The following is a 13,840-nucleotide window of genomic DNA, read 5'->3' on the forward strand; positions in this document are numbered from 1 at the left end:
GTTCACCTTTCAGTCATCAGTCTTTTCACTGATTTTGATGAACAAACAGTGTACCGTCCATCATATTGTCTAATATTTATTCTGACTGGACAAAAGGTGCAGCTTTTATTAAACCCCAGAAGTGGTTCCAGCTCATATCTTGCTAAAGGGAAGAATGTGGCAGAGGTCAGCCGCTGAGTGCATTTGGGCTGGGAAAGAGATCAAGCACAGCACGGCGGGAGAAGGATCTCTTTGTCGAAATGGCCTTCAGGAAAGGTTCGTCCCTGCCCGTCGGGGCAAGAGGGAGATCAGAAATTCTGAGGGGAGAGCGACCTACTGAGGGGGAACCTCAGCAGTACAGTGAGTGCTGCGCGTACCAAGAGGGCTGCCAGTCTTGCTCTCCGCGGTCAGCTCCGAGGGTGTATTCCCGCACCCCCCCCAAAAAAACGTCCCGGCCCTTCCCCTGAGGCGCCTCCACCGGCCACCCCCGGGGCCGCAAAGGCTGCGCTCCCCCTCAGGGCAGCGCTCCGGCTCCGGCGGCCCCTCCCACAGCCGCGGCACCGCCCCCCCGCCGCGCACACTTGCTTCCCATTGGCCGCCGTGCCGAGAGGAGGCGGTGGCGCCCAATCGGAGGGCAGCGCGCAGACCCGCCTCCCGCGCGCCGGCCAATGGGCTTTAAGAGCAGCTCCGCGGGAGGCGACGGGACGGGAGGTGACCCGGGAACAGGCCGACCCGACCGCCACCCCCCCGCCACCAGCCCCTGCCCGGCATGGCGGGGCCGCGGGGGGGCCGGCCGGCGCGGCGCTCCGCCCGGGCTGGCGGCGGCGGCGGCGGCGGGTGCTGCTGGGCGCTGCCCACCGGGCTTCTATGCGCGTACGGCTTCTTCTGCAGCGTGCGGCCCTCGGAGCCCTTCCTCACCCGGTACCTGCTGGGGCCGCACAAAAACCTTTCCGAGACCCAGGTACGGCGGCCCCGCACCCTCGCTTGAGTGTCTGTGTTTGTGTTTCCGCGGCGGTCCGTGGGGGCTGGGGGTTACCGCTGTCTTTTTCCCACCCTCAGGTGTTCAACGAGATTTACCCGGTGTGGACTTACTCCTACCTGGCGCTGCTGTTCCTGGTGTTCCTGGCCACGGACTACCTGCGGTATAAACCCGTGGTCCTGCTGCAGGGCCTGAGCCTCATCATCACCTGGTTTATGCTGCTGTATGCCCAGGGGCTGCGCGCTGTCCAGTTGCTCGAGTTCTTCTACGGGATGGGGACTGCCACCGACATTGCCTATTACTCCTACATCTATAGCATCGTCGATGTCAACCTGTACCAGAAAGTCACCAGCTACTGCCGGAGTGCCACCCTGGTGGGCTACACGGTGGGCTCAGTCTCTGGGCAGGTCCTGGTGTCGGTGGCAGGATGGTCCCTCTTCAGCTTGAACGTTATCTCCTTAACCAGCATATCCATTGCCTTTGGCACAGCGTGGTTCCTGCCTATGCCACAGAAGAGCCTTTTCTTTCACAACGTCTCAAGTCAGCAGCTCGGTTGGGAAATGAAGGTCATGGACTGTAAAAATGGCTCAGCTGTCCAAGATCATCCCAGTGTGCAGAGGGCACCCGGTTGGGAGGATGAGACAAAAGTTCCCTTAAACGGGGACGTTCCTTCAGCAGAGAAACAGGTGAGCTGTGCCCTGGATTTACACAAGTAGAAGATGCAATGCTGATGTGGTCATGCATATATATGTATGCAGCAGTAGAGTTGTAATATCCAACAGCAAAATGTATCCCTTTGCTTATCCCGCTTCCTTATTTATGGCACAGGAAAACTTATTCCTGGCTGCCTTTTACTGATTGAACATGCTAGGCTGCTCCTTTTTCTGAAATTGCTCTGCATGCCTCCCAAGGCTGCGATTAAACAGCATCAAATTGGCATTCAACGCTGCAAAGCAAGGGACATCTTTGGGGCACTAAAAATCTTGTGTGTGTGTGCTTCTGGATGCACCCTGTGACTTGCAGAAAAGAGGTAGTTCTTCCTGCACTGGGGTTCTGAAAACACTTGTTGCTTTAACTGTTGTGCAAGTTGTGCAGTAGTAAGCTGTGTAGTAATTCAGTTTTATCTTATGATCCTGGAAGGAAACTGGTCCAGGAAGGAAACTGCAATGGTCCTTGAGAGAGCACTTACAGGCTGACATTGGTGAGTTAGAGAGGCAGAATCTGGATAGATTGCAGAAAACGCCTGTACATAATAACAGCTTAATGCAGCCCACGAGAGCACCAGGGTAGTGCCCTGATTTGTGGTTTTTGTGGGCTACGTAACCTCTAACAAAGTCACTTGTGTGGAAACAAACGTGTAGGTGCCCTTGTCTGGTGGTGGAACGTGTTATGTCCTGCGAGGTGACGAGTGAGCAGCCTCCAGTTTTGAAGCCTGATGTGTGTGTGTAGTTGCCTGCTGGGCACTGGTCTCTGCCACGCCTGTGGGGTCCGGGGGTTTTGAGGCCCTGGGGGAGAGGTCAGCCTTGCCCCGGGGTCAGGAGGAGCTTGTGCTCGGTCTGAGAACAAGCCAGGACGTAAGCACGGCTGTTGGTTTAGTCAGCTAATGGTTGTTTCACTTAGCAAGTTAGCTGGGTCAGGGTGGGGGGGCAGCATCTGGGGACTCTCTTAGATTTTCCAGCTACAGCTGGGAATTAAAAGCATTAACATTCCAGGGACCTAATCCTGCCCCATCGAGCACGATCTCGTGTGAGCAAAAATATTTTTAACCATACTTGCATGCCGAAGGGTATTTATTAAACAAGACAAATTTTGTGCCAATAATGACTAAAATATTAATATAACTTACCTGCCCCTTTTGTTTATCTTACTCCCATCCTGTGAGAGCAAGGGTGGTTCCAACCTGATGGTGGAAAATTTTTCAAAAAGGAGCAAGTGCATTTGCATAACTCTCCCCTGAGTTCAATTATACCAGGTGCTAAAAGCTGAGAAGCATTGGCATGTGATGATAATTCTTGTTACAAGGTGACAACAGCCGTCTTTCACGAACATAAATGAATGGCTTTATAATTGTACTGAAGAAACGCTGCCAGGTGGTGGGAGGGTGGATGGACCTTTCTGGCTTTGTCAGGCACATGCTTGGGTTGAATGTGCCAAATCAGTTTTTTGCAGCATGTGTGACAGTTCCTTTCCTTGCTTCTCCTGTGCCTAAACTTGACCTTCACATGAAACCACCTGTGTTGCTAAAGTCGTGTGGCCACCAGCTGACTTCTTCCCGAGTTGTTCTGCTGGGCTTTGGAGGAATGGTGTCCATGTGCAGAGCAAGCATTTTGCCTTTGGCAAAGCACCGTGTTGTGTTTAATAATGATGCTTAGAAATCAGTGACACTTGAAGGGGTGGAAAAAAAGGGAGTTCAGTACAGAGTTAGGCTGTGGGCTTAGGGGGTTTTAGTAGCAACATCTTAAAATGGTTTTTATTGTTCTTCGAGAAGACGCTTTCCCAGGCACACACTGCACAGTGCCCCCAGGGAAAGGGCATACAGCCAAGAGCCCAAAGTTGCTGCTGCTGTCTGGAAACTGCGCTGAAACTGGACGTGCAACGGCACAGCATGCAATAACTCAGCACTGTGGCAGTACTGTGTGTTTCCCTGCAGAGAATTCAAGTTCGCAGGGGCTAGAGATGCTGGGTGGGCCTTGGGGGCTCTGCCCAGTCTCACATGAAGTGACTGTTGCTCTAACTTAGGCAAGAAAGGTCTTGCTTGACTGCAAAGGCTCTGTAATCAGCAGCTCTTCTACAACGTAGATGTGCTTGTTTCTTCCGCTGCTGTTGATGGAAGGCAGTTAGGAACAGGACAGCCTGTCAGTAAAAAGCAATTTTTGTTTGTTGCTATCCCCTGTTGCGAGAACTGATTTATTTTCAAATTTTTTCAAACCACTTCATGGGTCTTTCCCCTTTCATGCTTTTTCTAGAAACACTTGGAGGGGAAAGTTTCATTTTCATCTCATGCTATTTGTCAGAGCACTTGTATATACAGGAACTGCCGTTTGTGATAGCAGTGTCCAGTGGAAGTAGCTTCTCTTTTCAGGTCTCCAGGCAACATTTCTCACCTTCTCAGAGCCTTGATGAACATTAACGGGGTAGAACATGGCATAGTGAGTTTGCTTTCTTGAATATTTATAATCCCTGAATGCTAGTACTAAAGAAAATCAACTTATTTGTGGGGAAATATACTTACCTGGTGGTTTTCATGTTCTCTGCCCAACCAAATTTGGTTGAATTTGGTTGATTAGGACTTAAAAGTGCCAGTGATACTTTTTGCCTTCATGATTTGAATGATCCTGTCTTGTCAAAGCAGGTATCATGTCCTGTTCTCCCGTGTCTCTTTGCTCTGGTGCCCTTCAGTTCCTCACATAGTACTTCCAACATCGAGCAGTTACTGCTCTCTGCTTGAGAACCAGAGATCGAGGAGTGCTTGGGACTTAACCCTTCCTCTGCACGTAAGGGGATGGCCCTGGCTAGGGTAGGGACCAGCTGCTGAGGCCATGGGATGGGCAAGCTTTTTATTTATTACTCTGTGAAGGTTTGTGTCCAAGAGTGGTACTGTCACTCACCAGTGATCTGACTAATGGAAAGGGCTGATTTTGTGGAGCAGTGTGAAGTGTTTATAAACAAAGACTAACATTTCTCTCCCCTTCCTTCTCTAATCTATGCAGAAGCAGAAAGTAGACATCGTAAAAGTGCTCAAAGATCTCTGGCAGGACCTTCTGCAGTGCTACTCCTCCCAGACCATGCTCTGCTGGTCTGTGTGGTGGGCACTGTCCACCTGTGGCTACTTCCAGGTCATCAACTATGCTCAGGGCCTGTGGGAGATGGTGCTGCCTTCTCAGAGCACAGAGATCTACAATGGTGCTGTGGAGGCAGCCTCGACGCTGCTAGGTAAGCTTCTGGCGTAGCTCCTGCTCTGCTGTGAGAAATGTCTTGTGTCTCTCAAGGTCACCAGAGCCCAATTTGGAAGCGCCTTATGTTTCCCCAAGCATGCTGGAGAGGCAACGCCGGCATTTGGGGTGGGTGTCCCCTGACGTGCACAGGTATGGTGCTCAGCGTTGAGTTAGCTGCTGCACGCAGCTCTAGTTCTTGTAATCTAGTACGTAGGTGTTTAAGGGAGCCTCCCAAGCCAATCTGCATCCTGAGAGATTTGGCAGAAGGCTCCAGGCATGTGGCTGACTGTCTGTCCTTGGCTGTCGCTATGGCAGTAGGGTTATGCTTGTTTTAACCACTCGAGCTCAGACTAAGGGTGCTATGGGTTTATTGCTTTTTTCCCCTCTGGCAGCAAAGGGAATGGATAAAGGTTTCCTGTACACACGCAGCATGCAGTGAGCCACATTTAGTCATTTCAGCACTGTTAAACAGAAAAGCTATTAAGATGAAAGAAGTTGCTTGAATTGAAAGGGACAGGTAGGTCAGTCAACACAAACATTTTGTTTGTTAAGTTGTTTAATACTGTTCCATTACCAGAACCCGGACAATACCTTTTTAATAGAGCTAAAATACCCTCACAGAGGCTTTCTAGGTGCTGCTGCAGTAGGTTCCTTTTCTTTGATGGAGTTATTGTTCCACCATCTGTAGGACATCACCTACTTGAGGGTAAAAGAAACCAAGGTGCACAAACAAGGAAGGTGCAGTACTTTCTTGGGCATGCTGAGCTCCCTCTTGGAGTTCAGTGTGAAGCCGTGGCTGGTTTATAGTTCTAAAAGCTGGTCTACCACCTATTGTTAGTTGGGTTTGAAACTGTCAGCAACTTGATTCTGAAGGCTTTGGCTGTTAAATCATCTTTGGTGAGCTAAACCTGCACTTCAATAGCATGCAGTCATACACTGTTCCTCCACTCTAGCTGGATGCTGTGGCTCTTATTTCTTGTTTGGCTTAGCTTCCTCAACCATCTTGCCTTGGTCCCAGGAAGGAGAAGAATGGTATCAAGGGAAAGAAGACCCATAGCATGGCCAAATATCAGCAGATTAAAAAAAAAAAAAAAAGGAGTATTCTTCAAACTTTATTATGAACATCTTTTATTTCAAGGTGTGTGAATAATGGATCTATTCGAAGGAAAGGTGGTTGGCACTAAACTCATGTAAAACTAAGTTTTTAGTTTCTTGTTTTGATTTTTTCCCTCTAGTATCATTTTAATAAATGGTTGAATCGTTTTGAGTGATGTTTTCTGAAGGCAAAATAGCCTCTGTCCCTGAACTGATCAAAAGACAGAGCCAAAAAAATCCTTCTGGTTGACACAGATTCATTGCTTGGAACAAGTAAAGTTTAGTGCAGTACTAATTTCAGCTAAAAATTTGAAGTGTGTAACAGGACTGAAAGAGACCTGTTAAGGCTGAGCATCCAGTTACCCGATTCCTAGGCACTAGTTCAAATGCTCTAACTACTTCTGATTTCCAGTTTGGATTTATTAATAAGCAGTTTATTTATCTCTGATGTCATGCTAAGGTTTCATTTTAGCACAAAATTGTTGCTCTGAGCCAAAGAAGCCAAGTTTTTCTAGCTCTTTGATAAAGTTAAGTTCTTTGTTCACTTTGTCATCTTACTAGCCTCTCTTTGCACCAAACATGGTTTGAATTGGATTCTTTGTGGAGGTGGATGACTAGAGCTACACTCAGCTTTATTCGGTGAGGCCTCAGGCTTGTAGAAGAATATACTGTTCACTCTTCTCCCTTTACTAGAAATACCTTTCCTGGTGCATCACGGAGGTGATTTGCCATTTTCATGTCTCTCAGTCATTCTGTGCTCCGTCATGAGCAATGATTGGCAACCTTTGTGTAAGATGCTGTTGCCATCCCTGCCTCTACCTGTGCTGCCCTGCAGAAGTTGAGCTTGGTGACTCATGTGGCTGTCAGCTTCCTGTCCTGGGCAAGATAAATTCCTTCTAGTGAGATCAACTGACTGTTAAGCTGCATCCCTGCACCTTCTTGGGAATGTGGCAACCCTATCAGGTTGGGTTGTGAAACCACTGGATCAGTGGTAGCTGTCTCATTGCAGGACACAGATTGTCTGTACTGTCATAATCAGGTGTCAGGCTGATACGGCCTTGAGACATTGGGGAGCACAACTTCATGAGTTGCTGTGAGATCCCCAGAGAGTCATCTCTGTTCCCAAATTTCAGAATTGCTGAGACAGTAGAGAGAAGGCTTTAGGAATTAGCTTCTTTTTGCATCTCAGGGTTTTACTGCTGGGGGAGACAGACTTACAAGGAGCAAAATGTCAGTTGGGTGGTGTCACAGCTGGGACTGGAAAGAAGAATTTAGTGAGGGGAAATAAATTCTTTTCCCTTGGCATAGCTACTTTCTTCACTAGTCTGCAAGATTGATGTGCGGTCTGACAGGGTTGTAGGCTTGTACACACAGATGGTACAGAAGGAGTCTTCATGTGCTTGTAGGATTTCTAAGAAGGCCAGCTGAGGGCTACAAAGACCTTAGATGCTGCACTGTAGCACTTCTGTACAGTGGTCAAATGCTGAAAACAATCCTGTTTTTCAGAAATCTCCAGTAAACCTCCCTTTGTCAGTATGCTGTTTTTCTAGTTTGCTGTGTACAGCAGCATCGTTATGCTGTTAGCTGCTATTTGGCTTGTTTGCAGAACAAGGCCTACTTCAAATGAGAATTTTCTTTTAATACAATATGTATTTGGGCTTCTCAGTAGTTAAAACTGTGATAGTGCATGAAACACACCTTGTCTGCTTGTTGAGCTGCATAAAATATCTCTTTCCATCTTGTGATCTGTCTTTTTCTCTCTATCCCCCCTTTGTAAAATCCAATAGCAGTTACAAACCTGTTCTGGTTATAAAGGATTGTTCTTGTGCAATCAACAGTGCGTGATTGTAGTTTGGGATTAGGCTGCATCCCAGGAGACGTGGATTTGGATCTCTGCTTGCTCTTACTCTTACAGCCCAGCATGAGGATGACAGCAAATGTAGGTTTTTCTGCCTCCTGGGAGAGAGCTCTAACAGCTGTTTATCAAAGTGGGTATTGTCTTCCTCCCTCCTATCCCCCTTAAAGTGCCACAGAATAATTAGCTGAGTGCCTTTGAGAGCCAGGGTTTGCATTTCTCTGGAGCCCAGCTGACAACACTGCTACAGCCAGGCACAGAGGACTGAGCAGCAGTGGTCTGAGTCCTGGGCCTGTTGTGTCTGAAGCCAGGGAGGAGACTTCAGAGGCAGGCAGCAGCATTGACCTTTTTTTTTTTTTTTTTTTTTTCTCCTCTATTCCTGTAAAAGTGAATGGGAGTTTACGGCAGGGTTCCAGGTGAGGGAGAGGTCAGGAAGGAGAGCTGCTAAGGTGTGCATGTTAGTGTCCCCCATGTCAATCACATTTGCCTATATAGGAGCTATACAGCTCCTAATACAGTCTCCAAATTGCTCCAGTTGCAATTACTAACAGTTATGCTTTCCTTCCCCTCACAGGAGCTGTTGCAGTGTTCGTTGTGGGTCACATAAAAACATCCTGGGCGATGTGGGGTGAAGTGGCACTTGCCCTGTTCTCCTTCCTTATTGCTGCTGCTGTATATATCATGGACACAGTTCGTAACATCTGGGTGTGCTATGCATCCTATGTTGTCTTCAGAATCATCTACATGCTGCTAATCACGATAGCAACGTGAGTATCTTTTTAAAGTACATTGCTCTCAAGGTTACAGCTGGTGTGAAAGCTGGTATATTTGCTGTGTAACGATATTATCCCCTGCCAGGAATTTGGAAATCTGTTGCAAGGGTTTGTGTTGTGGTTCAGGTTGGACACTGGCACAGAGATATATTTCACTGATAGTCTGCCTGAGTGTAAAAGTCTTATGACACTGAAGTAACTACTTCTAAATATTAGATAGTGCTGCTTGCCAGGGGAATGTTTTTCATAAACATGGCTGGAGCGAGTGTTAACTGCTGAGGAGAGGACAATGCTTTGTCTGTGTTGAAGTGTCAACTTTCCCTAACCTGTAAGGAGGGAAAACTTCAATGTTATCTGTCACTTTTGGGAGGAAAACACAGCTGTTGTTGAACTGCACATGCATAATCTCTACAAGACAGCTCAAGCACGATATGAAGGGTGATGCTGAAACTGGTAACTTTCTAACCAGGGCAACAGAGCTGGTGCAGGGTCTGGAGCACAGGTCTGATGGGGAGTGGCTGAGGGAACTGGGGGGGTTTAGTCTGGAGAAGAGGAAGCTGAGGGGAGACCTCCTGGCCCTCTACAGCTCCCTGAAAGGAGGGTGCAGAGAGGGGGGATGAGTCTCTTGAGCCAAGGAGCCAGCGCCAGGCCAAGAGGGAATGGCCTCAAGCTGCGCCAGGGCAGGGTCAGACTGGCTCTTAGGAAGTATTTCTTTGCAGAAGGGGTTGTTGGGCGTTGGAATGGGCTGCTCAGGGCAGGGGGGGAGTCCCCATCCCTGGATTCGGGGATCCGGGGTTGGCCCTCTCGGGTTGACCCAGCACTAAGGGATCTGGTGGAGTTGGGAACGGTCAGGGTGAGGTTCATGGTTGGGCTGGAGGAGCTTCAAGGGCTTTTCCAACTGAGGTGATACTGTGATTTTGTGAAGGATGCAGGAGGTTATAGACCACAGTGCAGTAGGCTGACGCTTTGAGATTGCCAACAGCTCTCTGGGATCAGAGTGGATTGGATCGTCTCTGTGTGACAAGACCCTTTAGCTGCATCGGACAGGAGGCCTGCTTCAATGAGGGTGAAACCCACAGAGCTCCCAAAGTGTTTTTTTCATTTGGTTTGGTTTTTAAGCTTTTTACATGTGTCTGTGGGTCTTTTAGCTTCTGTGCTGGTCTGTCTCATGATCCTGTTTAGAAAAGTACTCTATTAGTGCAAAGTATCTTAGCTGTGGAAAATACCAGACCAGTCTATGTAACTCTTCAAGTTGCATAGTCGTCTTGTGCACAGATGTTCCTCCTATTTTTGCATTTCCCTGCTTTTTCCCTGTCCTTACATTTCTGGTCATCCCTTTCTTTCCAGGTTCCAGATCGCTACAAATCTCAGCGTGGAGCGGTACGCCCTGGTATTTGGGGTCAATACTTTCATTGCCTTAGCACTTCAGACTCTGCTCACTTTGATTGTTGTGGATGCCAGTGGGCTGGGTTTGGACATCTTCACCCAGGTATGATGGGCTCTCTTAACTGTACAGATGGGAGGGAGGAAGGTAAACCAAGCTGTAAAGCTTCTCAGCTACCTGCTTCTGGGTCAGGGGTTTGACAGACATAATCATTGATTGCTGATATTTTAGAAGAGGAAGGAAGCTTGTGTATTAACCTTCTTACAAATTTGGTAACTGCTTAGTTTAACCACTTGCTTTTTTACTTTCTCTCCCCTTCTCTGCAGTTCATGATTTATGCCTCTTACTTTGTGGCCATCTCGCTGGTGTTCTTGGGCAGTGGCATATACAGTATTGTGAAAGCTTACAGAAGACAAGAGCAGATGCAAAGCAGATCTCCTGAAAGCCAGTAGTGCACCAAGTGAAGACTTTTGGTTGCTACCTATGAAGATATAGGTCTGGTTTTTAATCTCTGCCTTTTCTTCCCAAGGCAGTCACCTTAATGGTCTTTGATCCATATTTATACTGTATTAGTAGCACATTTTAGAAGGTAAATGTATTAGCTCTTACGTAAGTAAGAACAAATATCTTCTTTCTAAAATGCCTTTTGTTCTTCTGTTGCATATATGGGATGTGCAGCAAAGAACAGCAAGTTTTCTCAAAGAATGAAAGCCTTGGGAGGCTTTAGTCTAAGGCTGTGTGTATCTGGAGGCTGCCATGGAGAAGGCAGCTTCATGATTGTCTGGTCAACTGCTGCTCTTCTGTCGCTGAGGTGCTGCTGCAGGGCAGAAGTGAGGGCACACAAACAGACCTCTCTTTGGGCAGCCCCAGGCCTGGGACAGGAGGTGGCCTTAGGCCTGTGCTCCACAGTGTGGCTCTCGCTGTGGCTGCCCCGTGGTGCTGGATGCTCCGTTTTGAGAATGAGTACAATTAACGTTCCTGCACATGCACATGCTTCCTTGAGTTGCTTGTACTGTTTCTGCTGCTCCTGGCTGTCACCCCTGCTGCCAGAGTTTTACCATAGCTGATCATGGTGCTTCCCCAACAACTGAACTCTGTCCTGGGGCAACTTGTGACACTGGTGAATTGGCTATCAATCAGCAGCACTACTTGTACTGTGTAGGCCAGTGCCCAAGGGGCTGTAAAGCTGAAGAGGAAGGTTGGAGTTTAAGTAGAGAAAATACTAATCCAAGGGACCCTTGGACATCTTTGCCTTTGTCTTCTAGGACTGCAGATTCCTGTGATCACAGGAGTCACTGCCTCACAACCCTGGGAGCTGGGCTGTTTTGGTGGGATGGTGGATTTTAGTATAGCACTGAGAAGGAAGGTGTCTTGCAGATTTTTAAGCTATTCTTTGACCTTGAAGAATCATGACTCTGGTGACTAAATAGACACCTTCAGTTACAGTAGTTGGCAGGATGACTACCTGAGGCTTTGAAAAATGCTGATTTCTGGTCTGTCAGATTTTCCTCTTGTTTTAAAATGCCTTTATGCTTTTGGTGGGTCTCTGGCCACTAGTTCTACCTCTTCTTTGCACCTAAGCAGGACAATGAATGTTTGGAGTGGGCAGTTCTTTTATTGTCTAAGCAATTTGGGACTTGCCTCACACCTTTTTTTTTTTTTTAAGAATAATTTATTTTTTCCAAATTTTTTCAGCACGGGGAGGGAATTGCACAGAGTTTTCCTGGACTTGGGCACTTGAATACCCAAGCACCATGACCAGCACAGCAACAGGTATCAGCATTATGCTGTGGAAATAACCTGTGGACTCTCCCTGTTCCTGTGCAGGTTGTGGTGAGTTTAAGTGTTACAGGAGATGATGTAATGCAGTGTGCTTCCCTCCGTGCCTTCTCTCTGTGTGCTGAGCTTCCAGCCAGAGCCTGAGGCAGCAGCTTTGGTTCATTGGTTGCTTTTAGGGCCATGGAGACTTCACAGCATCGTGTTTGGGAAGGTGTTTCTCCCCTGGCTGGGACAGGTACAGCCTTTCTCATTGCTTCTGTGAGCCTCAGCCTTTATTGCACAAGGTGAATGATTAATGTGTTTGGGATGTGCTGCCTGGGGTCTGGGGAGCCCTTCTGGACTGGCTGCTCAGGGGAACCCACTCCCCAGAGCTTTGCTGTGTTTGCAGCCTGTCTCTTAAAACACCCCCGCTGAAGAGGGGCACAGCTGTACTGGCATTTACACATCTAAACTGAACTGCCATATCCTGAAATGAAAACTTGAAACCACCCATGTATATATTCCTTTATCTACTGTTGGTTTTTTTTGAGAAAAATGAAATCTGAAGCCATGAAATGCTAGCTGATGAGCTGTCCCTGGGAAGGGATGGTAAGTTCATATCCTGCCTATCCTGTCCTTTGAGTTTCTTGGTCTGATGACAGTTGCAGCAAGGCATGAGGAGTGGGTGTACAGCACTCATGTCAGGTGACTGAAGGAAGCAGTTTGATTTTAATCACATTTTTCATCCAGAGAATAAATCTTTGATGGGGAACAACCCAGTTATTTAAAAGCAAGTCAAAAATTAACTAACAAATTACAGCAATAACAATGATTTTTCTGCCAAAGTAATGAAACTGGCAACTGCAATAGGCAAGAGGCATGCCACACTGTACGTCTTCAGGGCTATTAATGTTTAGAAGCCACACCTGGAAACTGTTCAGGTTCCTGTACTGTGCTGTTGCTGTAGTGATGAGGTGACTACAGAGCCTGACTGGAGCTGTACACAGTTAGTGATGCCTATGAAATTCTGTAAATGTGTTGACATTGTTGGTTTCTAATTGAATAGCTATTTTGTTAAATAAAAAGTACTCTTGAGATATCCTGCGTGGCCAGTGTTTGTCTTCTATTCTGATACCTTGCTCACCCACAGCACTGCTGCTGCAGGTTGTTCAGAGCATCCTTGAGACAAAGACGGGAAAAAAAAACCCAAAACAGGACAAAATGTGTGGAAAAAAAAAAAAAAAAAAGCAAGAAGCTGATAGTTGTTGGCTGGTTTGTGTAGGTTTGCAGAATCCTGTGCAGGTGTCTTGCATTGAGGATCCTTAGTTGCTGAGCAGTTCAGAAATACCACTCTGGAGTTCCAGTACAGACTGGCCCAGTGAGGGAGAAGCTCACTCACTGGTTGATGTGTCAGTCTCACTGAAGGTGACCGTAAGGGAAAGCAGGTGGAAGTTTGCCATGCAAGAGGACCTTTCTATTTACATTGACCTAATTACAAAATTGAGGCCTTAAGGAAGAAATGCTGTAAACTCCCAGCCCTGGCACACCTGCACTTGACTGCCTTGGAAAGCTCTCCCTGTCTTGTGCTCCTAGAAGAGGTGGCTTGTACCTAGTAGTACAGGCTGGGCTGGAGGTCAGAGTGATCTCTATCTGTTGCCAGTTTGATGGAGTTCAGTGTGGTGGTAGCCCAGCAGGCCCTCTGCATAACACCAAAAGCAAGAGAAAAGGGGTGATCTGGGGAGGAAGAGGGGGCCTTTCTTACACGTGTTTCCTTGAGAGCCTTATTGCTGAGGCAGGAGGGATAGGGCTGTCAGCATGTCACGCTTGCTCTGAATTTCATTCATCTGTCTTCCCTGGGCAAATGCAGGAGTCACCTGTGTAGGGATGAGCTGCTTGGCAGTGTTGAGGATTAAAATCTTTGCTTGCATATGACAGGAAGGTAAGCAGTAGCTCATATAGGTATAGCATTATCCTTTAAGGTGGCTTCAGTTGTTTCAGCCTTGGTGCTGGTGAAGAATGGTGTGACAAGAACCCTGAGGCTGCTTTCGCTCACGGTCCACGTGAACTGTGGCAATCCTTGCT

The 13,840-nt window shown here is 47.6% G+C and overlaps 1 protein-coding gene across 1 annotated transcript; it reads left to right on the plus strand.

Annotated features, from left to right (window-relative positions):
- The first annotated feature begins 748 nt into the window (after positions 1-748).
- Positions 749-10,909, plus strand: SLC19A2 (solute carrier family 19 member 2). The gene is made up of 6 exons (XM_074897690.1): positions 749-940; positions 1,039-1,644; positions 4,669-4,891; positions 8,418-8,610; positions 9,964-10,105; positions 10,327-10,909. Exons 1-6 carry the CDS (start codon positions 749-751, stop codon positions 10,450-10,452), a joined length of 1,482 nt encoding a protein of 493 aa, XP_074753791.1. The 3' UTR covers positions 10,453-10,909.
- The last annotated feature ends 2,931 nt before the right edge of the window (positions 10,910-13,840 follow it).

The sequence above is a fragment of the Athene noctua genome, chromosome 1 (assembly GCF_965140245.1).
Source record: "Athene noctua chromosome 1, bAthNoc1.hap1.1, whole genome shotgun sequence".
Taxonomy (NCBI): domain Eukaryota; kingdom Metazoa; phylum Chordata; class Aves; order Strigiformes; family Strigidae; genus Athene; species Athene noctua.

Bases quoted from the DNA above. Each gene is read 5' to 3' on its own strand.
- SLC19A2 (XM_074897690.1), top strand. From the start codon at position 749: ATGGCGGGGCCGCGGGGGGGCCGGCCGGCGCGGCGCTCCGCCCGGGCT. The intron at 8,611-9,963 runs GTGAGTATCTTT...CTTTCTTTCCAG, and splicing joins CTGCTAATCACGATAGCAAC to GTTCCAGATCGCTACAAATC. The intron at 10,106-10,326 runs GTATGATGGGCT...CCTTCTCTGCAG, and splicing joins GTTTGGACATCTTCACCCAG to TTCATGATTTATGCCTCTTA.